The sequence below is a fragment of the Plecotus auritus genome (assembly GCF_963455305.1).
Source record: "Plecotus auritus genome assembly, chromosome: 5".
Lineage (NCBI taxonomy): Eukaryota > Metazoa > Chordata > Mammalia > Chiroptera > Vespertilionidae > Plecotus > Plecotus auritus.
This window is the reverse complement of record NC_137776.1, coordinates 21714603-21740368: the sequence shown is the minus strand read 5'-3', so window position 1 is coordinate 21740368 and position 25766 is coordinate 21714603. Positions and strand designations below refer to the sequence as shown.

At 45.0% G+C, this 25766-nt stretch overlaps 1 protein-coding gene across 2 annotated transcripts in view; it reads right to left on the bottom strand.

Annotated features, from left to right (window-relative positions):
- Nucleotides 1-20388: 20388 nt before the first annotated feature.
- Nucleotides 20389-25766, bottom strand: part of RPL37A (ribosomal protein L37a) — a 48483-nt gene continuing 43105 nt past the window's right edge. For both annotated transcript variants that reach the window (XM_080670926.1, XM_080670924.1), the window contains one exon: nt 20389-21479. Coding sequence is in view for 1 of the 2 variants with exons in the window: in XM_080670924.1 (XP_080527050.1) it covers nt 21380-21479 (100 nt within the window). In the remaining variant the exon portion in view is untranslated. The remainder of the gene's footprint in view (nt 21480-25766) is intronic.

Genomic DNA, 25766 nt, shown 5'->3' with positions numbered 1-25766 from the left:
GAAGAAAGTTAAATGAAAGGACTATTTGTAGAGATATGGGCAGAGTTCAGGGAACTGTGAAGGGATGGCAAAGCACCTAGGACTTAGCAACAGTGTGGAAGCAATGGCAGGCTGTTGAGGACAGGGGAGAAAATGCTGTTACCAAGTCGGGGCAGAACTAGGATGGTGGAAGAGGGGTTATCTGACAAGAGCTGTAGCCACAGAGGATTGCAAGGCATAAAAGGAAGCAGGAAAATAAATGCTTTGACTTTCTCTCTCTTGCTTCCTAATCTCTAACCAGTTCCTCCCAACAGAAGGCCAGGGCAAGGGAGTCTGAGTGATGTATTCCGTAGAAGTCAGCATCCCAGGTCATGGAGCAGAAGAGAGGGGCATACAATGACTCTGGTGGGCAGTGGAGATCAGTGGAGAATAATCAGCATACAAGGTATCTAGAGAAGGAGAGTTCATCTATGTAAACTCTTTCTAAGAAGGCTTTACCTCTTTCTAAACCCTAAAGCTATTCAGAGTCTCAGTATCCCTGACTGTGAAATAGGCAATGCCTGAAGCATAGGGTAGTAATGAGGAATCTGTGATACACCACATGGAAGGGCCAAGCACAGGGCCTGATCCACATTGGAGGCACCATGTATGTTAGTTACTTTCCTAATACTCAGACATGCCTAAATGGCCTTTTGACCAGATTACCTCTCCTGGTCTAGTTCTCCAAATGATCTAATAGGCTGCATATCTCTGTCTCCCTCCCTCCCTCCCTTCCTCCCTCCTTCCCTCCCTTCCTTCCTTCCTTTCGTGTATATTTACAGAGCATCAGGTGTAATCACTGTAGATACCACAGTGGACAATACAGATGTGGTCATTGCCCCTTCTCCTTTCTTCCCCACATCCTCCACTAAGAGAGACAGAGATGAAGAATACTGAGAGCCCAGAGCAGAATGCCACAGGTCTGAAGACATGGCGGGGCGGAGGGGGGGCGGTATCTAAAGGCCACCAGATCCAGAGAATCTCTGGACTTGGTCTCATTCTCAGCCTTTCATGGTGCTATTAATTGCCTTATAATTCTAATGATCAGTGGTTCTAGTCCAAGTTCCACCTGCTGTCTAGGACTCAGTGTTTTGATCTGTGACACAGAGAAGTTGAACTGGATGACTTCTAATTTCTATAAAATACTCTAGCTCAGACATTTTGAGTCTATAGTTGTGGGAAGGCTGATGCAAATTAGAGCTGATTTTATGGTTTGGGATATTCTGGCAGCTTCAGTCGCTTTTAAGAAAGTTAAAGATTCTGGGGTCTGAGTAATTTTCCTTCTGGGCTACCACCAGGTCTATCCTTGGAAAGAGCCCACACTACTATCTTCCCACCAGGGCCTTCAGGTAAGCCTCCAAATACACAAACAAAACATGACAAAGCAAATGTGAATCACAGAGCAAGAGCAAAGTTGTGCATTGGAGTCTGAGCCCAAAAGGGACCAGTTTAGTCACTTCAGCTATCTAAAGAATTATATTAAACTTGATGAGGAACTGAACTGGGGAATATTAAATATATAATTGCAATAATTTCAACATTTTATTGAATGCTTGCAATATGTCAGATACTATGCTAAACAGTCAGCAAGAATATTGTTTAATCTTTATAGCCCTCCGAGGTAGGTATTATTAGTATTCCTCAGATATGATGGCAAACTGAAGTTTAAGGGCTTAAGTAACTTGCCCCAAACCCTTCAGCTATTAAGGATATGGGTCTCAGATTGAATCCTATGTCTGTCTGACTTCAAGAGATTCCTAAGTTACCATCTGTGACAATTTCAGAACCCTGGGGAACTTTGGAAAAGCTTTAGTTCATCTTGTCTGCCTCTGAGGGACTGTTCAGCAGGATCACAATGTTCCCGTTTTAAAGACCTTTGGGATAAACTTTGCAGATTTTATGTATTTATTACCCCATCTTGGGACGTACTAATGTATCAGCCAGCACACTCCCCCCACCCCCCGCCCCCGCCCCCAGCTTCCCTTATCCCCCAAGGTCTCTGGGTCATGTTAATATGTCTGGCTTACAAACTTGCTGGCTCCACACTAGACCTTTCATTTGGTGTCCTATTTAAATTCTTTAGTAATAGGCTGCAGGAGAGCCGAAACCGGTTTGGCTCAGTGGATAGAGCGTCAGCCTGCGGACTGAAAGGTCCCAGGTTCGATTCCGGTCAAGGGCATGTACCTTGGTTGCGGGCACATCCCCAGTAGGGGGTGTGCAGGAGGCAGCTGATCGATGTTTCTCTCTCATCGATGTTTCTAACTCTCTATCCCTCTCCCTTCCTCTCTGTAAAATATCAATAAAATATATTTAAAAAAAAAAATAGGCTGCAGGAGGGGGAGACAGAAAGGTGGGCTGAAGGGCAAAGATCAGGCACATAGCTGTTTTTTGTGATACACAGCTGTTTTTTTCTACCGGTAAAATCTTTCAAAACCCAATTAGATTGCCCTGGGTCATCTTGATATGGAGATAATGAACTTGAGCTTTGGAGTCAGCTAGACCTGGGTCTTAGTGGTAATTCTGAAGCCTGGTCCACGTTATTTCCCCTCTCTGAGCCTCAGATCCCTCCTCTGTACAATGAGGCAGGGAGGAGTTCATCCAAGCTTGTTTTTAGCACTCCCAGAAACCATGCATCTGCAGGGTTCAGCATGGTGCCTGCCACACAGTAAATGTAGCAAACAGGTGGTTGGGATTTTTGTAGTACACCCTGATTGGCTGCCAACTTCCCTTCTTCTCACTTATGCCATGCTGGGTGAAGTGGAGCTCTCTCCTTTCTGATAGGTTCAAAATTTGCTGCCTCAGGAAACATCTTCTGACATTCTTCCTCTTTCCATTTTGTGAGCAGAAAAAGGTACAATGGCCTTGAGAAGAAGCATAATTGACTGGATGCACCAACTGTGTACAGAACACCAAACCAGGTCTGGGGGAATTGCCTAATTATGGAATAGAGCAGCTAGTTGAAGAGATATGACCAATACTCTTGAAAGAACTAGGCCATAAGAATGCAAGACAGCATAACTCAGCACTGTGCTGTTACAGAGGACAAATGCTAACGCTGCTTTAGACTCAACTAATGGCTCATTGAAATCCCTGACAAATCTTTACCAGGAATCTTATACTTAGTTATAAACACAAATAACCTGCGAGGGTCAAGATCATCTTGCTGGCACCCTGTGTGGGTGCCATTGACAGGAGGTGGCAACGATTTGTGTGTGGGCTGCTGTTTCCATTTCCAGAGGGCAGAGCTCATGTTTGGGCTGGTAGGGTGTTTTCCACTCAATAAACACAAAGTGGCCACAGCAGGATTGGGACAAAACAGTGAAAAGAAAAAGCATTGAACTAGAGGTCAGGGGACCTGGGACCAAATTCCATCACGACCACTGACTCCTTGTATGACCTTGAATAAGCCCCTTGCTCTTCTATTTATAAGAGCGATAGACCAGATAGGGATTTCTGAATTGTGTTCCATGGTATCCTGAGGTTTCTAGACATTCCGGAGCTTCAAGGGCATCAGTGGGTCAGAAGGACAGGTGAGTGGTGGTTTGGGACTCTAGGTTCTCCCTCTCTTATCTTTCCCTGTCTTCAATCAGAGAAGCCCCATTTATATCTTTTTACACATGAGGTTCTATGGTAGCTTTCTTGGAAAATGATCTAACTTGTCTCCATCTACCATGTTCCTTTTATACATAGGTCAGCTGAGTCCCAGAGAGGTGAAGGCACTTGGTCAAGGTTACCCAATGAGTGACAGAGATGATACTAAAGTCTTTTCTGATAATGCCAACAATTATTTGGTTATCCAGCAAGAAATGTCGCTCACCATCTACTGTTGATTTGGAGCATATATGGCTCCTAAGTTCTGTAAAGGGGGCAAGCTGAAGGTAGAGCAGAGAGTAGGGGATGAGCATCCATCAGCAAAGCACACCTGAAGTCCAGGCAACGACCAGGGGAGAAGATGACATGGGATTGGGTCCTTGATGACTCCACTCACTCTTGACAAGGAAAGGGACCCGGTCATTCTGATGCCTTTCTAGAGTGGACATCATTTCTCTACCCTGTTGATTCTTGGCCCCATCTCAGTAGTCAGTGTGGTATAGGACTAGGATTTCTTTATCCTTCTTTTATTTTTTTTAAGTAACAGACTTTATTTTTTTAAAGAAAAATTGAGCAGAAAGTACAGAGAGCTCCCATATACCCCCTCTCCACTCTTGAATTTGCGTGGTACATTTGTTATAATTGGTGAACCAATATGAACACATTATTATTAACTAAAATCCAAAGTTTACATTCGAGTTCATTCTTTGTTTTTAAAATATTTATTTATTTATTTATTTTTAGAGAGAAACATCAGTTTGCTGTTTCACTTATTTATATATCAATTTGCTGTTTCATTTATTTATGCATTCATTGGTTGATTCTTGTATGTCTCCAGATCAGGGGTCAACTCCCCAACCTTGGCTTAGCAGGGGTGGGCAAACTTTTTGACTCAAGGGCCACAATGGGTTCTTAAACTGGACCAGAGGGCCGGAACAAAAGCATGGATGGAGTGTTTGTGTGAACTAATATAAATTCAAAGTAAAGGAGCAGAGGGGCGAGCAAGAGAACTGGATAGAACAGCCGGATCTGGCCCGCGGGCCGTAGTTTGCCCACGGCTGGCTTATGGGGATGACACTCTAACCGAACTATCTGGCCAGGCTAGAGTTCACTCCTGTGTTGTACATTTTATGAATTTTGACAAACATGTGATGTCATGTAGTCACCATTACATTATCATACAGAATGGTTTTATTGCCCTACAAGTCCCCTGTGCTCCACCATTTATCCCTCCCTCTCCTCCTACTCCCAAACTCCTGGCAATCACTGACATTTTTACTGACTACAGTTTCGCCTTTTCCAGAATGTCACATAGTTGGGATCATATAGTACCAGGTGTACCGGTTAATAATGTGGATTTTTTTCAATAGATGGAGTTACACATATGTTGATATACATGCGATTTGATATGTATGCTATTTTTTTTTTGTATTGACAGCAAGCTTCAAAACTTCATGTCAAATTTGCTGAAGGTGTTAACATCATAGATATTTTTACGCTTAAAAATGTCGAATTCCATGCCAAAAAAGAAGCATTTGCGGGAAGTTTTAATTCGTTACTTTATTTTGAAGAAAAGTGCTGCTTAAAGTTATCGTATACTTTGGGAAGCTTATGGTGAACATGCTCCATCTCAAGATACTCTGAACACTGGTTTAAATGCTTTGAAAGTGATGATTTCGATGTGAAAGACAAAGAACGTCTAGGTCAACTGAAAAAGTTTGAAGACCAACAATTACAAGCATTATTGGATGAAGATGCAGGTCAAACTCAAAAACAACTTGCAGAAAGATTAAACGTTGCTCAGCAAACAATTTCTAATCGTTTATAAGCAATGGGAAAGATTTTAAAAGAAGGAAAATGGGTGCCACATCAACTGAACAAAAGACAAATGGAAAACCGAAAAGTCACCAGTAAAACGTTGCTTCAACAGCACGAAAGAAAGTCTTTTTTGCATCGAATTTGACTGGTGATGAAAAGTGGATTTATTTTGAGAATCCCAAATGCACAAAATCATGGGTTGATCCAGGTCAACCATCAACATTGACTGCAAGGCCAAATCGATTCGGAAAGAAGACAATGCTCTGCGTTTGGTGGGATCAGGAAGGTGTGGTGAATTATAAGCTTTCTAAAAAACGGTAAAACCATTAATACTGATTGCTACTGACAACAAATAACCAATTTGAACCACACTTTGATCGTAAAACGACCAGAATGGGCCAGAAGACACGACAAAGTAATTTTGCTTCATGATAACACACCATCACACACTTCAAAACCAGTTAAAGACACGTTAAAAGATCTTGCCTGGGAAGTATTAACCCATCTGCCATATTCACCAGACCTTGCTCCTTCAGATTACCACTCGTTCCAATCGATGGCACACGCACTTTCTGAGCAGCACTTCAAAACGTATGAAGAAATGGAAAATTAGGTCTCTGAATGGTTTGCCTCAAAACAAGAAAAGTTCTATTGGGACGGTATCCACAAATTACCTGAAAGATGGGGGAAAAGTGTAGCTAGTAATGGACATTACTTTGAATAAAGCACTTTTGATGTTTCTCTTAAAATTATCATGTTTTCTTTGATTACAAAATCTGCATTATTAACTGGTATGTAATCTTTTCAAACTATCTTCTTTCATTTAACAATATGCACTTAAGCTTCCTCTATGTTTTTTCATGGCTTGAGAGCTCCTTTCTTTTTATCACTGAATTATATTCCATTGTCTGGATGTAGGCTGTACTACAAATTATTTATCTATTTCTCCATTGAAGGATATCTTAGTCACCTCTAAATTTTGGCAATATGAATAAAGCTGCTATAAACATTCATGTGCAGGTTTTTGTTTGGACATAAGTTTTCTACTCTTCTGGGTAAGGAGTATAACAGCTGGCTCATATGCCAAGATTATGTTTAGTTTTGTAAGAAGCTGACAAACTGTCTTCCAAACTGGCTGTACCATTTTACATTTCCATTGTCATAGTATTTTTATTTGCTATTAAGTGTTCTGAGTAAGAAAATAGATTTTTATTAGCATGAATTATATTGTTCCTTTTATATTGTGCAATGCCAGTTTTAAATGTAAGAATATTAACTGATATGCAGAATCACCAAAATTACACAATTTGTATTTTGTAGCTCATACATGTATACTTATTTCACACTTACCAAAAGCATGAAAACACTGAGCAAAACTAATGCTAGTGCATTCGATATGTGCACATCCTACCAGTACTGTCTACCTTCAATGTAATAAGGAAGGAAGGACTCAGAAGAAAAGGAATGATGCATTGCCCTGTCCCTTTGCTCCTGTTGTCACTGTCAGCATAAATGGTTGGCTCCCATAGGGAAGTAACATTAGTAAAGCAAGTCGATTCGAATGGAAAGTGTGGTTTACCAGGGCTGTCAGTGCCCTACTTACTCAGTGGCAGTCATGCAGATATGGAATAGGAATAGGGAATTCTGGGGCCAGTGGAACTGACAGCAGCCAACTTCCATAACACGCTTATCTTGTACTCATTTTGCGTCTCACCGAACTGCTGCACATGGTGTGCCCACTGGGATTTGGTGCTCCTGGGCCTCCAAATGCTATGTGGAAGGGTAGCAGAGAAGAGGACATAGAGTCTGCACAATCTGCTGTACTCTTGGGAAGGCTCTGTTGTTTTTACTTATCAAACACAAGTTCAAAGACAAAATCATTCTAGATTTCAAGATGGTTAGTAGACCATCAAGCCCAGCACCGGGCCCTTCTGAGTGTGGGGCCCAGGGAGCCGCATGGATAGAATACCCATGAAGCTGGCCTGGGTTTTCTTGAGCCTTATCTCTGCTGCCCCATTCAGGCTATTGCTCTGTCCAGACTCTTATCACCCCCATCCCTCCTTTGCTTCCAGGAAGTCATAGGCACAGTTCTTCCTCCTATCATCTGCTTAATGTTCAAACCAGGACCCTGAACATCATTCTGTATCCTCTCTCTCTCTAAAGTCGACATCCATCACCAATCCCTATTCATTCTCCTGCCCAACCGTGTCTTGAATCCTCATACTTCCCATCTCCACTGCTGCCATCCGGTTCAGCCTGCAACCCTGCAATCGCTGCCCAATGGATTTACCTGCTCCCTTCTAATGGGATCCCCAGACAACAGCCAGAGTGAGCTTTCTAAGAATACAATCTGATCAGGTTACTTCCCTGCATGGTTACTTTCCTTCAATGGCTCTCTGGCTCCTCAAGATCAAGGCTTATTCTGACCATGGCTAACAGAGTCCTTCTGGGCTGACTCGTGCCTGCCTTTCCAGCATATTTATCACTGTTCACCTCTCATTTCTGGTGCTCTAGAAAAGGTAAACAATGTACACTTCTTTTAATATCTCTTGCTCTTTCCTTCTCTCAGCCACTCTTACTGATTCATTTAAGCCTCAGCTATGTTTCCCTATTGCCATGTGTATACCACATCCCTCATACCACACATTCAAAGCTACATCATAATTACTTATCTGTGTCTCTCACTAGATTCTGAACTCTGAGCAGGCAGGGGTCTTGCCTGGATTACTACAGTGTCCCTAGCACACTGAGTGCAGTGAGTATCATGTAGTTATCACTCCATAAAAATGTGTCAAAAGCATAAGCTCTCCCTGGGCCAGCTATATCCTCACTGACACAGGCCAGCGAGATAAAAGCTCTCAGGAGGGAGATATGGTGAGTGGAGTGGTACCACCCATCTCCTCATTTCCCTGGGGCCATTCCCTTTGCTAATTTATTCACATTCTTTGGCAGGCTGTGCCTGATTCTTTATGTGCCTAATTCTGTATCCTTCATTTTCTAAGCAAATGTTTAGTAACTTCCCATTTATCAACAACAACCCAGGCAGCTGGAGGCCACTAAGACCAACCTGTATGTGAAATCAAGATTTTCAGGAACATCCTCTTAGCCTAGTCTAGAACATGCTCTTGTTTGGCCCAATGCATACTCTCGTTTTCCCAAGCATGGTCTGCCTAATTTGAGGAAATAATAGAGAAGGAAAAGGAAGTAGGGTAACCTTTGTGATTTCCATCAAAAAACATCAACACTGACCATGGAACAGTTAATCAGAATGAAAGAGCAACCATTTGCTCAAAATGATTTAACTCTTTTCTCAAAGCAACTGCAATTGTTGCAAAAACATTTCTGTGCTATTTTAAAAGAAAAGACAGGGAAAAACAAAAGTACAGCAGTTTGGAGTTGGGAACAAAAAGTCCCAGAATAGTTTCATTTCCACACCACAGTCACTACAAAACAAACCTTTGGAAAACGCTTTTTAGTTAACAAGCCTTCTTATGTGTCTCACTGGGTTCCTACAATGATGCAGAAGTTCCCTGCAGCCTTCCACAGCAATTTCCCTGTCTGCTTTTGCAGTTGTCCTAGACTCAGCCTCAGCCACCCCTCTCTCACATCCGAGGGTCCCACAGTGTTCAGGCTCCACTCCCAGGAGCCCACGTGGTCTTCGTGACTTCTCCCAGGGCATTCCCAACTGTAATGAGCTCAGTCTTTTCTCTCTGGTTTCATCTGTAAAGTTTCTCTTTGCCTTGGGTATTTTGCAATTTCCCTAAGGTATTTAAATGAATATTTGGCTTTCTTTCTTTATATTGGGGTTTGTTGTGATTCCTGAATCTAAACATTCTCATCTCTCATCAATTCTCAGGTGTCTTCCCTTCAAACACTGCCTCATCCCATTCTCTTTAGTTTTTCTTCTGGAACTCCCATTAGATATATGTTAGACTTTTTCATTTTATCTCCACATATTCTAAGATCTTTTTCATAGTTTCCATCTCTGGGCTCCACCTGGATAATTTCCTAGATTTCCCTCCAAGTTAAATAACCCTTCCTTCAGTTATGTCTAATTTACTATTAAGTTTGTGTTTAAAAAAATTTTTTTTTGTTGTTAATCCTCACCTGAGGATATTTTTTGCATTGATTTTTAGAGAGAGTGGAAGAGAAGGAGGTATGGGGGGCGGGGTAGGGGGGTAGAGAGAAAGGGAAACATCGATGGGAGAGAGATACATTGATTTGTTGCTTCCCACATGGGCCCCAATCAGGGCCGGGAATCAAACCTGCAACCCAGGTATGTGCCCTTGACCAGAAATCGAACCCTTTGGTGTGCTGGCTTGCCGGGAACCAATTCCAGCATGTAATAATTACAAGAGTTTCATCAAAAGGTTGATGGGACTTGGGGGGCTCAACAAGGGTGAGCCACGTATGTAGTTTACCTGTTGGAAACTGGCTAAAAGGCACTTCCCCCAAACCTGAATAGGATTGTCTGCTGCCAGACAGCTCAGGGCATTTTATTGCCTCCTGTTGGCCAAACACCTGAACAGCTGTAGGCTATTCCCCAAACGGACAATGCTTCTGTAACCCTACCCTTTGAAGTGTATATCTCCACCTTGCCTTAGGACAAATTGTATTAATAAAAGCAGGGTCCTGAGACAAGGAGGAGACCTTTAGCTCCTTTTAGCTGAAGCTCCTCTGACCCCCAATGCCTTTCAAAATTATCTTTCGTCTCTGGACTCTTTAATCATCTATGCGCAGCCCCTTTCTCCAGAATGCCGAACCCTTTGTAAGGCTGGGAAAAGAACCCCGGCACCGGCTGACACTCTAACTGCTGAGTCACACCGGCCAGGGCAAGTTTTAAATTTTAATGAGTATTGTTTAAATTTCTAGCTTTTTAAAATTTATTTTTAAAATCTGCCTCACTTTTGTTCACTATCCAGATATTATATTTTTGAAGCCTTATTTCATGCTGGAAGTCATTTGAACAAGCCTAGTTTATGGTCTCCTCTGATGGATTTATAATCTAAAGTTCTGAGAGGTGTGGTCCTATTGTTTGATGGATCTGTGGACTCTTGCTCATGGTTTTTCCTTGCATGTTGTGTAATTTCAGACTGCGAACTCATCCTCAGCAAGGCTTTCAACTAGAGAAACCAGTGTAATCAAAGTGTTTGCTTCTAACAGAGCATCATTGGCCCAGACAAAATTTTTATGTTATTTCTTACCCTAGGGGTTTCTAGGTTGTACAGGAACTATTCATTAAAACCCACTGAGGACTCATGCCAATGGTTTGGAATTCTTAAGAGAGACACTTCCCCTTCTGACCTTGAGCTCAGTTCAAGAAAAACAAGCTCTCTTTCCATTTTTCTCTGCTAGAGATTGGTCTATGATTGTTCAAAGGAGGTTGTCCTTCCACGGTCTTGGCTTTATGTGGAAATCTCAGTGCCAACACTCCATCTTCCAGAGGCTCAAAATCTTGTTTCTGTCCCTGACCAGTATTAAAACCCAAACCCGCATGTAAATAAGACCGGCTCTGACACCGACCCCACTCCTCCGCCCCCATGGTAACTGCAAAGGGCAGCCATGCACTCACTTCTGGTTTCCTCTAGGTTTCTAGCTCCTGGAGGTTTTGTACACTCAGGTTTGTTAGTAACAGGTAGCATCTCTTGTTTGGAAGCACTATGTACCATGCTGAGGTGCATACATGTTAACTCATTTAACTCCTGGGATATACCTTGAGTAGTGCTATTATTATCAGTCTCATTTTTTTTTTATGAGGAAATTAAGGCACAGAGAGATAAAGTAACTTGCTCGAGGTCTCATGGCTAGTAACTGAGAAAACTCAGATAGAAACTTAGGAAATTAACTTCACTGCCTGTGCTCTTAATTAATACCACATAGTGCTTTCTTATTTAGGGCATTTGGATGTTTTTGCAATGGAAAACTTTTTAGACTCGATACTGCAGTTTCACAGTGTTTCTCCCCAAACAATTAAATCATAAATAACTCTGTGTGAATAGTCTGTTAGACAGACAGACAGCCCACAGGGTTTTTGTTTGTTTGTTTGTTTGTTTTTTAAATATATTTTATTATTGATTTTTTTTTTTTTTTTTTTTTTTTTTTTTTTTTTACAGAGAGGGAGAGAAATAGAGAGTGAGAAACATTGATCAGTTGCCTCCTGCACACCCCCTACTGGGGATGTGCCCTGCAACCAAGGTACATGCCCTTGACCAGAATCGAACCTGGGACCTTTCAGTCCGCAGGCCGACGCTCTATCCACTGAGCCAAACCAGTCAGGGCCAGCCCGCAGTTTTGACTAGCTAGTCTCATAAAGTAGAAGCCTGTATCTTGGGAGAGAAGGCCCAATCCAGGCTCGTCTGCTTGCTCAAAGAAGGGACCTACACTGGGGAAACTTTAGCACATAGGAGTCATCAGGGACTGTAAAGACAGCCTTCTTCAAAGCCTGGCTCACACACCATCTGCATCATAATGAACCCCAGATACTCCTTACAATGCAGGTTTTGAGGCCCCACCACAAACCTACTGAATCAGAATTCCTGGGGTTGGGTCCGGGAACCTGCCTTTTCAAAGTCAGCTCTCCATCAGGTTCTAATTCTGATGCTCATTGGCGGCTGATAACCACCACTCAGCATTTGCTTTCGAGCCTAGTCTGGGTCAAAGGTTCTCTTCAAGATGTGACCATGACAGGCATATCAAAGCCCCTTGCCTTTCTCTCATGATCTGGTACCACACATTTAATGCATGGATGAGCTCGTGAGCCCACAGAAGACAGCCCTCTGCTGGAGTCCCATTGCATCTGGGTCCTCCAGTACAAGTACCACCCTACGGTATAATTAATTTTCTTGTCTGTCTCCCCATCAAGTGTATGCAGATAGAAAGTATTCTTTGGTGAGCTTTCTATCCCCGATGCATAACATGGTACCTGGTGTGTGGTGATCACTCAGTATTTACTGAATGAATAGATACATTGAATTGAACTCTCAGCCACATGCTGATCAATGATGCTATGAGGGAGAGAAGCCAGGTTTTAATGATCCCAAGAGGCCTTTAAGTCTTCCAGCCCTGCCATTCCAGTTGTCATTTTTCTCCCATTCTTCTAGAGAAGGATGGAATTTCCTTTTTTGCCAAGGGGAGGTCTGAAGTGTGGGGTGGAAACTCATTCCTTCTTACCCTCTATGACACAGGGACTGCCTGCCAGGGACAGAGCTGGGAGGGGGTGAGAGCAGGAAGGGGGCAGACCATCCAGAAGCTGATGTGGGAATCATGCAGAAGCTCTGGACAGTAGCTGAAGGGCCTAGTATCCTCCCGATAGAAAGTTCACACTCACTGGTGTTTAAAGGCAGAGAAGCTGGGCTGAGATGCCAGTGAGCTCCCACTTGTCTTCCTTCTCCAAACATGATCCTTTGACTTGTAGGCTTGTCCCTTCTCCCTGAAGTTCCAGCAAAGCCCGGCAAGGAGACCCTGTGTCAGGGCCACTAATCCCAATTCCCCCATGTCTCTCTAAGAGGTCCCAGTCCACACTCCTTTCTTCCCACCGGGTTTCCCTCACATCGTAGTCCCAGGTTTAGCCTGCTTGCTTAGGTTGCTCTTCCAGGAAGAGAAGAAGGAGTCTGCTAAAGTCGATCACTTTGTTTCTATGTGAAAGGTTTTATTCTGGCTCTTCCCATGTGCCAGGCACTGTTCAGGTTCCTCTGCATGTTACTGAGTTGAACAGGCCTTACCCTGCGCTGAACGTGGAGATGGGAAAACAGACATTCACACATACTTTCCACACCACTTGTCAAGCCATCATTCTGGGGACAGTTCAGGCCCCATCTTCTCTTGCCTGAACAACTTCAACCCTTTGATGTCTCTGTGTAGGTGCCACGTCTGGGTGCTGCTGTTTCAGTGCTCATAGGGCTACGTGACGGAGGACATGGGAGCTCTGGGCAGTGGCCTTCATGCTTTGGCGCCCCGGAATCTGCCTCCCCACAAAGCTGCCCTGCACAGAAATAGAAACAGCACTGATGCTCCACCTCTCTCTCTGCAGCCTCTCCAGCTCCCCGTTTCACCTCTGACTCACACTGTGTGTCTCAGTCTCACTCACCTGGAAGTCTCTGAAATGCGGTTGCAGGAATGCAGCAGGTCAGAATGCTGCCTCCCACCCCACACCATCTCCAGGGGTTGAGGACACTGGGGAATCCCAGGACACCAGGGCACCAAACACCAAGTGGTCTGCTGAACAGTTTCCTGTCCTCTGTCCACAGATGCTTGTGTTTGTTTGTTTGCTCAAATGCATTTATTTAAGACAAAAAGTAATGTACTAGCTCAGATATAAGCTGAGTACTCAGCATGGAGTTGAGGCCTGACTCAGGGACATTAATCATTTCCCTGACCCGGATTTCTCTCTTTATTGCTCAGCTCTGCTACCTCTGGTGGTTCCGTCTCAGATAGGCCTCCCCCAGGTGGCAAGGTGGCCACAGCCATCCAGGCTCCCACCTCACCTCCATTGCAATTCCAATGGAAGTGCCAGGACTGGTCTCAATGACTCAGATTGGTCTGGATTTGGGTCACACAAGCATTCCTGAACCTGTTACTATTACTAGGAAGATGCCATTGACCCATTGGCCAGACCTGAGCTTCATGCCACTTCCTTTTGGGGGTAGAGTCACCTTTACCAGCACCACACAGACTGGGAGGAAAATGGGAGGAGAGAGAATGAATGATGAAAACCAAAATACCAAATGTCTACAACAACTAACATTTTGAGAACTATAAACATTTTACATGCATTATTTTATTTAGTACCTACCTTATGAAGTAGGTATTAGTATCTATATTTAATGATAAGAAATACCAGTTTTCCCCCAAATGGTGAAGAAGCAGAAAGAACTCAGGTCTCCCTGATTTCAGAGCCATTCTCTTTGCATTTTGCCAATAAATCACTCCATCCTACAAACTGCCCAACCTGGAAATAGTCCTCTTCCACCTCTCTTTGTCCTCTAATCCTTCACATCCAATTGTCACCAGACTCTGTTGTTTCTACCCAACCCTCACCACATGGTCTCTACTCCACCTGCCTTTGCCCTGCCATCCGGCTGCCCTGCCATGCTGCTGCCTCCTCCTAGGTGGCTTTCATTCCCTTTCTCCCAAATAAAATCAGGGATTCTAGAGTCCCTACCACAGGATCCCACATTGATGGACCCAGACTGGACAAAACTCATAAATCTGCTTCATTTAGCCAACATTTCAAAATTGGAAGATTCCTCAAACATATTATTTCCAGCTTCTCTTATAAAATGGGAAGGTCTGACAATATTAAAGCTGCATTTCCCCACACTGATAATGGATAAAACTGCATAGCTGCTGACAGCCTTAAAAGGGGCATCCATGCTTTGGATTCCCACTCTACCCACCTCCCCTTGCTGTATTTTTTAAAGTAAAATGGAAATATTTGAATAAGTACTATATCCACAGGTTGAAAAGTCAGAAGCTACAAAAGGGGATACAGTGAACAGTCTCTTTTCAATGACATCCCACAACTAAATAGTTCCTCTCTCTTGTAGTCTTCTGAGATATTTTATACATTAACAACCAAATACATACACACTATTTGTTGTTTGTTTTTTTACAAAAATTGTAACACTCTAAACTCCCTGCTCTTTACCTTGATGTTTTCTCTTAATAATATGTTATGGAGATTAGTTCATGTCTGTACAAAAAGAGCTTCCTTGTTGGTTTTCCTTTTTCATTTTAACAGCTGGATAGAATTCCATTATATGGATATATCCCAGTGTATTTCATCAATACTCTACTGATGGGCTTTTGGGATATAGTAGTCTTCCCTTATCCAAGACTCCCAGTGGATGCCTGAGACCTTGGATAGTACCCAACCCTACTAACACTGTTTTTTCCTACACATACATACCTATGAAAGTTTAAATTATAAATTAGGCATGGTAGGTGATCAGCAGCAACAATAATAAAATAGGACAATTATAACAATATACTGAACAGTAATAAACACTATGTGAATGCAGCATTATTGAGTAAAATAAGGGTCAACTGAACACAAGCACTGTGATGCCATGACAGTTGATCTTATAACCAACATAGCTTCCAAGTGACTAAGGGGCTGGTAGCGTATATAGCATGGAGACACTGGACAAAGGGATGATTCACATCCCGGCATGAGATTTCATCACACTACTCAGAATGGCATGCAATTTAAAACTTATGAATTGTTTATTTCTGGAAATTTCCATTTAATTTTTTTGGACACACTTGGCTGTGGGTAACTGAAACCTTGGAAAGCAAAACCGCAGATAAGTGTGTGTGTGTGTGGGGGGGACTGCTGTATTGTATTTCTAAGCATTTACTATTATAAACATTACTATACCAAATGATTGTATGCAGGTGCCATTTCACACATAAATAAGAATAAATTCTAGAATAAATAAGTAGAATTGCAGGGTCAAAGATCAGACCCTCAAATAAAGCTTTAAATTGCAAGGAGTAAAACATGGTAGCGGAAAGGTTAAAGATGGTTCTTGCTACACTATACCAACTGACCTATATTGATGTCTTGAATCTAGCTCTTCCACCAGAAAATAAGGTCCAGCAAGACAAAAATCTGTCTTGTTCATCATTGCATACATGGGACCTAGAACCTCGTGTCAATAAATAATTGCTAAAGGAAGGGAGAGAGGAAGGAAGGGTTATTGTAAATAGAGGCTAGTGCTTGCGTATCATGATGGAGATGTCCTGCTCACCCAAAGGCCCTGATTCTACAACCTAATAGAATAAGAAATCATCAGGCTCTCTAAAAAGTCTCCAAAGTACATCAGAGGGGAAAAAATAAGAGAATGCAACACCAAGGTCAGGCCATAGGAGAGTGAGCATGCTTCCTTCTGAGACAAGGAGCTGTGTCAGATGCTACTCTCCTAGTTGGCCTGAGTGAGAACAATACTGCAGAAGCCAGGGGATCCATCAGGGGAAAAGATAGTCAACCCTCTGGCCTCACTTCAGGTTTAACGAGATCCACATTTGCTCTCCAACTTGGCAAAATGATGTTGACAAATGCATTTCCTTTTCATCCAGATATTCCCCAGATGGATTCTGTGTTTTGATACAGATTTACCCATAGGATCTTCAAGAGGTCTTATCCTTAAGCAAATGCAATAAAACAAACTGACATTAGCTAGATTTTTCTCCAAACCCAACATTGAGGCCTGATGCACTTTTCAAAAATGGAAGCCACCCAGAGGCCCTCAGTAAAATTTGTTGAATCCATAAATGCATGAAGACAAAGTGTCAGATGTGTAGGAAGATTACACTGAGGGTTTGAGAACTTCTTCCCTCACAACTCAATAAAACTAAGTTTGGGAGGAGGAAGAAGAAGAAGAACTAAGGGAGAGAGGTAAGAGAGAGTTGCTCCTGACTGGAAAGAGGTGGTTAAACCTGGACTGAGGCAGAATTTTCTACTCTGGGTCAGGGACAGACAGAGATAAGGGGAGGAAAGGGGAAGGGGCAGGAAAGGGGGAGAAGAGGGGAGTTGGGACACATGAAGACCTACAAGGCTCCCAGGGCATCTTCTCCCCAAGCTGGGAAGGAAGTATGTGTAACCCACTCCCCCTCCCCAAATGTTTTCATGGAAAAGGCATGTCTTCCTAGAGGAAGACAAGAGTCCACAAGAGGCTGCCTCCTGGGAGGTTATGGAAATAGAGGCTGTGGGCAGGCGGGCTGGAGAGGCATTTCGGCAATGGTCTGCCATGGTATGTGAAAAATTTTTCCTACTTAGATAGTTGGCAAACATTTTAGAAGCAAAATGGAATTTATTAACAGAAAATATTTGTCAAAGGTTGTTTCCTCTCCCCCCACCCCTTTCTGTTTCTTTCTTCCTTTTCTCATTTTTATCTTCTTTTTCCCAGGGTGGAGGACTTAATAAACAACATCTTTCATCTTCCTCTGTGGTTTGGATCTCTGAGCCTGGCTTGAAAGGAGAGGGAGATGGCTTTAGGGGAATTGCTGGGCCCTCTGCCCACAGGATGGCTTCCTTCTCTACGTGCAGGTATCAGCTTTCTGTCCTGGGAAAAGCCTGGACTGATATGGAATTGTCTTTCCAAAAGAATTCCTTCTGTTTGCCCTGGCATGGGCTTGCGTTCTGCGCCCCCCCTCTCCCCAAAACACACACACACACACACACACACACACACATACACAGACCTGGTCTGAGTGTATAATTACTGTTACTAGTGTGGCTTTCATCTCTTTGAGCCTCCATTTCCTTAGGAATAAAATGAGGTGGATATGATACTTATCTCTTGTCATGTTTGTGAGGATGAAATAAAAACTGTATGCTAAGTATCTGGTACAAGGTCTGGTCCAGATAAAATCTCAATGAGTGTTAGTTCTGTTCCTTTTCATACAGGATGGAGACCCTGGTGGTAACCTGCTCACAGGGTTACTGAACGAAGGCTCAGGATATGGTGGCTTTGGGTATCAATTAATAAATTAGAATAAGACCCAGCCTTCATGAAACCTACACTTCACCAGAGGCAGCAAAAACAGGTTATGTTTACTGAGAGATTTTTAAGAACCAAGTATTCTAAACACTTTACTGGTATTATTTGACCCATACAACTATCCTACTATTATTCCAAAGCTAATAGGGGTAGAGTAGTTGAACAAACATTTGAACCAAACCATCTGGTTCCCCAACCTACTTCTTAGCCATGATGAATATTCCATCCCTGCAGCGGTGAAAGGGAAACACGGAGTGATAGTCTAAAAGCTGAACAGGCTTGAGAGATCAACTTTTCTAGACCTCAGTTTGCGAAGGAGGCAAACGAAACCCAGGGAGGGGGAATTCTCACTCAAGGCCATGTAGCTGGTGATGGTGCAACTGGGACTAGAAGCCCGGCTTCAGGATTTTCAGGTAAATATCCTGCCACCAAGAAAGAGAAGAATGCTCAAATCCTCTGGAGAAAGAGCCTGTTGGTCAACCACACTGACTTTGAGAACCACAGGAATTTAAGTGGTTCTCACCCACCCACCCACCCCCCAAAAAAATATTTGTAACCACCTTTGATTGGGTATTGGCCATGAAGAAAGCGACAGGGAGTGTATATGCTGTGGGGGTATTGAGGATGAGGACCCCTAATTTGTGAAACTGGAAACAGGCCATGTTAAGCTCATCTCTGATGAGCTGGAATGTGGTGACTGCAGAAACATGACTCCAGAAACCATAGTTAGGCTCTGTACGGAGGTGCAGAAGGAGGAGGAAGGAGGACCTGTGGCCAGTCTCCTGAGGAGTCAGGATAGACTCATTTGCAAGGACCCTAAGAGCTCATGGGCAGGGCTTCATTTTTCCATTCTAGGCAGAGCCCAGCCACACCCATACACATTCTTAAAATATTGCAAAATATCTGCACCACTTGATAAATGGCCACTACCCACTACCCTGGGCCTCAGTCCTGCCCCTGAACACTCCACTCTCTCTCCTGGCACCTTCAGGCCTTCCCCAATCCAGCAACTAGAGAGTTAACACATGGCCCAGCCGAGGACCTTTAGAAGCCTGCTCTTGCCTTCAGAATTGGCTATTTGCTCAGATTGGTCTAAGACTAAAGTCATTTTTACTGTTTTTAAACAGATGGAATGTCACCTCCAGATGAAGTGACCCAAATGGAATGAGGCATCTAAACAAAGCCACATGGGGTCCATCTGGGATGTACTCCTACCCCTAGGAGAAATTTTGCAAAGTAAATCTGAAGGGATAAGAGATGCACTTAGTGGCCAGGAGAGTGAGGGTTTGGACCAAAGCTGTGATGAAGGGCCAGTCCTCTTGCAGCATGCTGGGTTCCAAACACAGAGCTCAGGTGCATCCTCCTGCTCTTGGCTGCCCTCTGGGATCCTCCACAAGGCAGACTCTGAGGGCAGGCCTAACAGCCAGCGGCCACATTATTACTACTCCTTGATCTGCTCAACTCCCTGTGGCTTCCCTGCCAGCCACGCCCTTCCTCCCCTCATCTCACATGCTCAGGGCTTATGCTCCTAGACAACATGTGCTGGAAGAATGCAGGTCAGACCAGCCACAAAGGGCGTCCCAGCAACCCGTGAAATCCTCTGCCTGCCAGGGTCCTCCGAAGGTCAGGGTTGCAGAGAAAGAGGTTCAGTAACTTCTAGGGGATGGTGTCCCACATCCTGTGACAGTTGGAAAAGGGTTCCTTAGTCTTCATCTCAGCCCCTCCTATTCAAAGGGAGAAAGAGAAAACTGGGGCAGGGAGGAAGGGGGGAGGGAAAGACAAAGCCCATTCACTGTCCCCTGTATTGCTATGGAGATGCAGGGGCCAGATGGCCGCTCACTGCACGGCACTGACACTGGACTGTCCTGGGTTCACGTTGGGCTCTCCCCGTACCAGCTCTCACTCTGGACAGGCTATCTAACCTCTCCGAGCCCAGTTTCCTCCTCTCAAAACAGGAACAATAAGAACTCAGGGTCCTTGTACGGATTAAATGAGGTGATGGATGGAAGTTTTCTACCCATTGTTAGTTCCCTCTCTCCTTCATCATATTAAGTTGGGCAAGAAAACAAGCATCTCCCTAGCCATTCAAATATGCACAGAGTAAGTAGCCACATTCTTTCTGCCATATCTTTTGTTCCCTTATGCCCTCATCTCCGATCCCTGCTGAGATGAAAGAGTGAGTGGTGCCCAGACAGTCAGGAGATGGTTCCTGAGGCCAAGCAGACGTCTCAGAAGGGGTGGTTTCTGCCGCTTTGTACTCCTGTCAGGAGCTTCCCAAATGTCCAGTGTTTTACCTGGCACTTTCACTTCCAGGAATCGAAGTGAAAACATTCCAAGATTAAAATGTTTGAAGATGTAAAGATTTATGTGCAAGGATATGTGATATGTGTACATATTTATTTGACATTTGGGTTGTGATATATATATGATGTGTCAAATAAATTATGATAAACAAATTAAGTAAATTTTTTATTTATTCTAGAACACTATTAAGCCATTAAAAATTAGGTTTGGGAAAACATTGAGAAAGAGAGACTCTTAAAATGTATAGCACAGTGAAAAGCCAAAACAGAGCCATGCTTATGGCAGGATCTCAAACATCCAATAAAATGTGAATTCTGGTCAGTTCTGCGTGTTGGAATTGGAAGTGAGTTTTATTTTCTTCATTACAAAAGTAATCCACTGTAGAAAATTTGAAAAATGCAGGATGGTATAACCAGAAAGGGCTGGTTTTAATTTTAAAATCTCTTAAAAGAAAAACAGTTGGTTTCCAATGGACCCACCAAAAACATCAGCAGTCACGATCCTCAGCTGCTCTACTACCTGCTGCCCACCTCCAATGTTTGCAACACTGTCCTCTGCACACACCTGCACACACACTCACATGGCACACACATATGCACGCACACAGCGCACACCCCAAGACTTCACCAAGCCATGTGTCAAGTCCCTTGGGGGAGTTGCAGGAGCCTGAGGGGAGAAGAAGGTGCCTGCTGGAGGGAGAGAAACAAAGAAGGAGGGAGGGAAGGGGTTGTGCAGGAGATGTGAAATGAGTAGGGAGGAGGACTGGCTTCTAGGAATAAAATTCCTACTAAGCATCATCTTCACTCAGAGAGATGAGCTAAGAGTCTGACAGAGGAAGAAAAGTCTCAGGGTGGTTGAGTGGCTGCTGTTCTCAGAAAAATACAAGCAACTGTCTGAGGACTTGAGGGCCTTGGTCCCAGCAATAGGCATGCCAGTTTTTTACTGCCCGATCACAATCAGCCCCAGGATTTTGTCACTTAGAACAGTAACAAGCATCTGCAATTTGGGCAGGGCTTGGCAGGGCAGCTCCACATGGGGTCTCTGCTCCACACGCTGTCAGGTGGGGGGGCTGGACTGAAGTCTCCAGGATGGCTCACTCACAGGGCAGGCACGTTGGCACTGGGCATTCAGCCAGGGCCGTGGGCTCAGAACATCCATTCCCGTCCACATGAGCTCTCCCTCCCCAGGGACTTCCCCTCCCCACAGGCTTCCTTGGAGGCACGGCTGGTTCTGGCAGCAAGCATCCTAGGAGACAAAAAGTGGAAGTGCCAATTAGTGAGGCCTGAGCTCAGATACTCACCAAACCTTGTCTACTGGCTTCATTTGTTACATAGTCACAAGGCAGGCACTCAGGGAGGGGAGACAGATCCCACCTCTCAAGGGGAGGAGGGTCAAAGAATGTGGGGGCCATGTTTTAAAACTTCCACAGAGGGGCACAGACAAGATCAATTCTTGGGGGCTCCTCCAAGCCAACCTGGTTACAGTGTATGGCACTCTCCAGGCGGGTGGGAGGAGACGTCTGTGGGTGAGCATCACCCCTCTCCATGAGCAGCAGCCTGTCTGGCCTGGGAAAGGAAAGGCCGTGTCTGTCTTTGGCCACCCCCAGCCCCCACAGTGTGGACAGTCTAGTCTCTGGGCTCCCCCTCCACCACTCTGTCCCCGAGGGCTCTGGGCAACCTCCTACCCTGAGAGCCCCAGGTGTGTGTGAGCAAAGGGTATGCGCTGTGACTCCTTGGAGCCAGCGCTCGAAACCAGAAGATGGCAGGGACCACACAGATGTCCCTCCCGGGAGCATCAGGCCACTTTCCATGGAAATGATGAAGGGACTGAGGAATGACAAAGGGGAGGAGGGAGCTAGTCCTGCTTGTTGAATCAGTGCCGCCCCGTGGGCCTGGTCTTCTCAGGGGACTGAAATGCCCATGAGCCCCTGAGAAGGTCCCCACCACTGGAAATCCAGCCCCTCAGACTCAGGGACCCTGAGGCTTAGAGCAGAAAGAGGCTGGCCTGAAAAAGCTGAGACTAAACCCCAGTTCTCCTGACTCCACGCCAGTGCCCCCTCCAGCCCACTGGTCAGTGAGGTACTCAAACACTCAAACTCAAGCTCGTCTTTGATGAGAAAATAGTTCCAGCCCAGCTCCTCCACAGAACCCCCGATAGGGCATCTACAACCGGTCCCCTAAAGCAGCCAGCAGCTGAGAGAGACCTGCAGAGCGAAGGTAATCCGGTCCTGTTCCTGAGCTCAGCATCCCACCCACCCCCACAAAAAGTGGACCTTCCCCTAGTCCCCAGTGCCGCTTTGGTGAAGGTGGGAACTGTGCTTCCTGTGACGTCGCATGGCCAGGCAGACACGCCACACTACCATGCTCCCATTAGGTGAAAAGGACGACGTGGGAAGCTGTGACATGGTTACAGGGAAGTCACTCGTGTCCTCTCCTCACACACACACACCCATGTGCCCCATGGCCAGGATAACAAGCACGGCTCCGGGCAGGGGAAGGTGCAGGCTCACTTGAGTCTTGTGGCCGCACAGTGGCAGGAGGATTGGCATCTGAATCCAGGTGTCTGGGCACAAGAGCCAAAAGTGTTAGAGTTCCCCTACACCCATATAGCTCATCCCCCAGGGCACCCCACTGACTGTACAAGTTGTAACCTGCCCCAGGCACCCAGGTGAAGGGCCAGAGAAGGATAAACTCTGCTTGGGCTGACTTGCCCAGACACGCCCCTCAAGCAGCAGGGACCCTGTGTCCCTCGCCCAGCAACAGGATCTACTCTCCCAATATTTCTGGCTTAAGATCATTTAAAAAATACATATTTATTGAATATATACTACAGCTCACCTTCCATATCCATGGGTTCTGCATCTGTGGATTCAATCAACCATGGATTGAAAATATTCAGGGGGAGGGGGAGATGTGTTCTTGTAACATGTACCATTGTAGTTAGGCCTATGATGGTTGTGTCTGGACTGAATATGTTCAGACTATTTTTCTTGTCATTACTACACAAACAATACAGTACAGCAGCCATTTACATTGTATTTACATTGTATTAGATATTATAAGTAAGCTAGACATGATATAAAGTAAACGGGAGGATGTACATAGATTATATGCAAATACTATACTGTTTTATATAAAGGACTTGAGCATCTGCAGATTTTAGTATCTGTGGGGGATCCTGGACCCAATCCCCTGTGGATACTGAGGGACAACTGCACAGTGTGTGCCTGGAACTGTCACAGACACTGGCAGTAAAGTGAAAAAACAGGCAAACAAAATCCCTGCCCTGGGAAGCTGATGACCTCCTGGAGGAGACAACAGAATGCCAGGGGTGGTGAGAGCTATGCTACTAAGACCAGTAAAGTGGACAAGGCATGGAGAGTGCTTGGGGGCTGCTTTAGCCAGCCTGGTCTGGAAAATCTCTCTGAGGAGGTGATGTCTGAGCAGAGACCTGAATGGAGTAAAGGAGCCACGAGGAGGCCCAGTGACAGCAAGACCCAAGCCAAGGAGGCATCAGCGTCAGTGCCCTAAATGGGGAGGGTCTTGGTGTTTCAGTAAAAGGACAGAAGTAGCGAATGAACCTGGAGAAATAACCAAGGGCTCCTGCTCTCTCTACACTGAGGTAGAACCAAAGGAGAATGATGTGCCTGGCATTTGTATCAGGCACCTATCTTATTCGCTTCTCAAAACAACCCTAGGTTTACACACGTAGGCTCAGAAAGGCTACCGATTACACAATATTTAGCAGTTATATTGGGACTTGAACCCAGTAAGATATGATTTCACAACCCATTTTGTTTCCACTATGGCGCATCGCCTTCTGGGAGACAGGCTTTTTCTCTTAGAGAACTGGGGCACATGGACCTGTTGTCTGGACAAAACTATGGCAAATGCCTGCCCTCCACCTTCAACCTTGACAAGTGCAAACAGCAGAGACAGGCCTTCTTCCCAAGGCTCCAGAAGGGCTGTGGTCTGTGTGGCTGTGAGATACCCAGAGGCCAGAACAGAGAGAAATGGGGCTGCTACAATGTCACCTCCTCCAGGTTATCGGGCCTTTGCATCCCCTCTTTCTTGGAACCAAAGGAAGACTGAGGGGGCAAATAAAGAGCTACCCAGAGGCAGAGCCAGAGAAGCAGCAAGCCTGATGGTGTTTTGAGAAGTGCAGAGAGCTCTGTGCTAATTCTATGTAATATTAGCCCCAGAAACCTTTGTTTTTTAGAGTGAAGGTCCTTGAGAATCAAGGTCAAGAAACCACTGGGTGACTGAGACGAAGTTAGTCAACTAATCCTCCTCTTCCCCCTGCTGTGGAAGGACCAAAGTCCAGGCCAGAGTAGCACAAAGAGCCCAGGCCTTGACCCATTTAATTAGAAAGTTCCAGAATGGTGGGCAGTAAGGACAGGTTAAAGCTAATTTCTTTAACTCAGCATAAATCTTAAACCACCAGGCCTTGCATTCATGCTGTTGGAATATGAAAAAGGATTTGGAGAGGGTCGTTGCTTAAGACAAAATTGCTTCCCTTCCAATTCTGAAGATTTAAGATGTATTTTCTATCCCCCTTAATAGAGAAAACATTCTACAAGCTTCCTTTTCATTTTCCTCAATTCCTTGTTTTCTTTTTATTTTCCTCCTAATTTGTGTTTGAGCACTCACGCTCTGGGGCTCTCCTCACCTCTCCCTTTTATTCATAATCCAGTGCAAATGAATAGTTTTCTTTGGGACTCAGGAGGGAATTCCTGACATCTGGGAAGCTGTCTGAGGTATCCTATATAATAAAAGGGTAATCTGCAAATTGACCCTAATGGCTGAACGACCGGGAATAACCGGTCACTATGACACACACTGACCACCAGAGGGCAGGCACTCAACATAGGAGCTGCCCCTGGTGGTCAGTGCGCTCCCACAAGGGGGAGCTCCACTCAGCCACAAGCCAGGCTGACAGCTGTGAGCGCAGCGGTGGTGGCAGGAGCCTCTCCCACCTTCTCGGCAGCACTAAGGATGTCCGACGGCAGTTCCCAGGCTGCCAGAGGGATGTCTGACTGCCAGCTTAGGCCCAGTCTCCCAGGGAACGGGCCTAAGCTGGCAGGTGGACATTCCCCGAGGGATTGTGAGAGGGCACAGGCCAGGCTGAGGGCCCCCCCTCCCCAGTGCATGAATTTTCGTGCACCAGGCCTCTAGTATCCTATATAATGAAGAGTTAATATGCTAATTAGACCAGACGGCAGAACGACCTCGCAGAAGGACCTTTCTGAATGATCTTCCAGAATGATCAGTGGGTGGGGCCGCAGGGCCACAAGGCAGCTGGGCTGCGAGGGCCGAGCCCCTTGCATGAATTTCATGCATCGGGCCTCTAGTGGATCTATATTTGAGTTCCATCTCAAGAATTTGCTTCATTGCCCTGTTCCTTTGACTGCAGTCTAATCACATGAGGGCGGAAGCACGTCCTGCTGTCCCACCAGCCTTGAGAGGAACATACAGCAGTTTCACAGCCTCTTCCCTGGCTCTTCAGTTCAGAGGCGACATCAAACATGCTGGG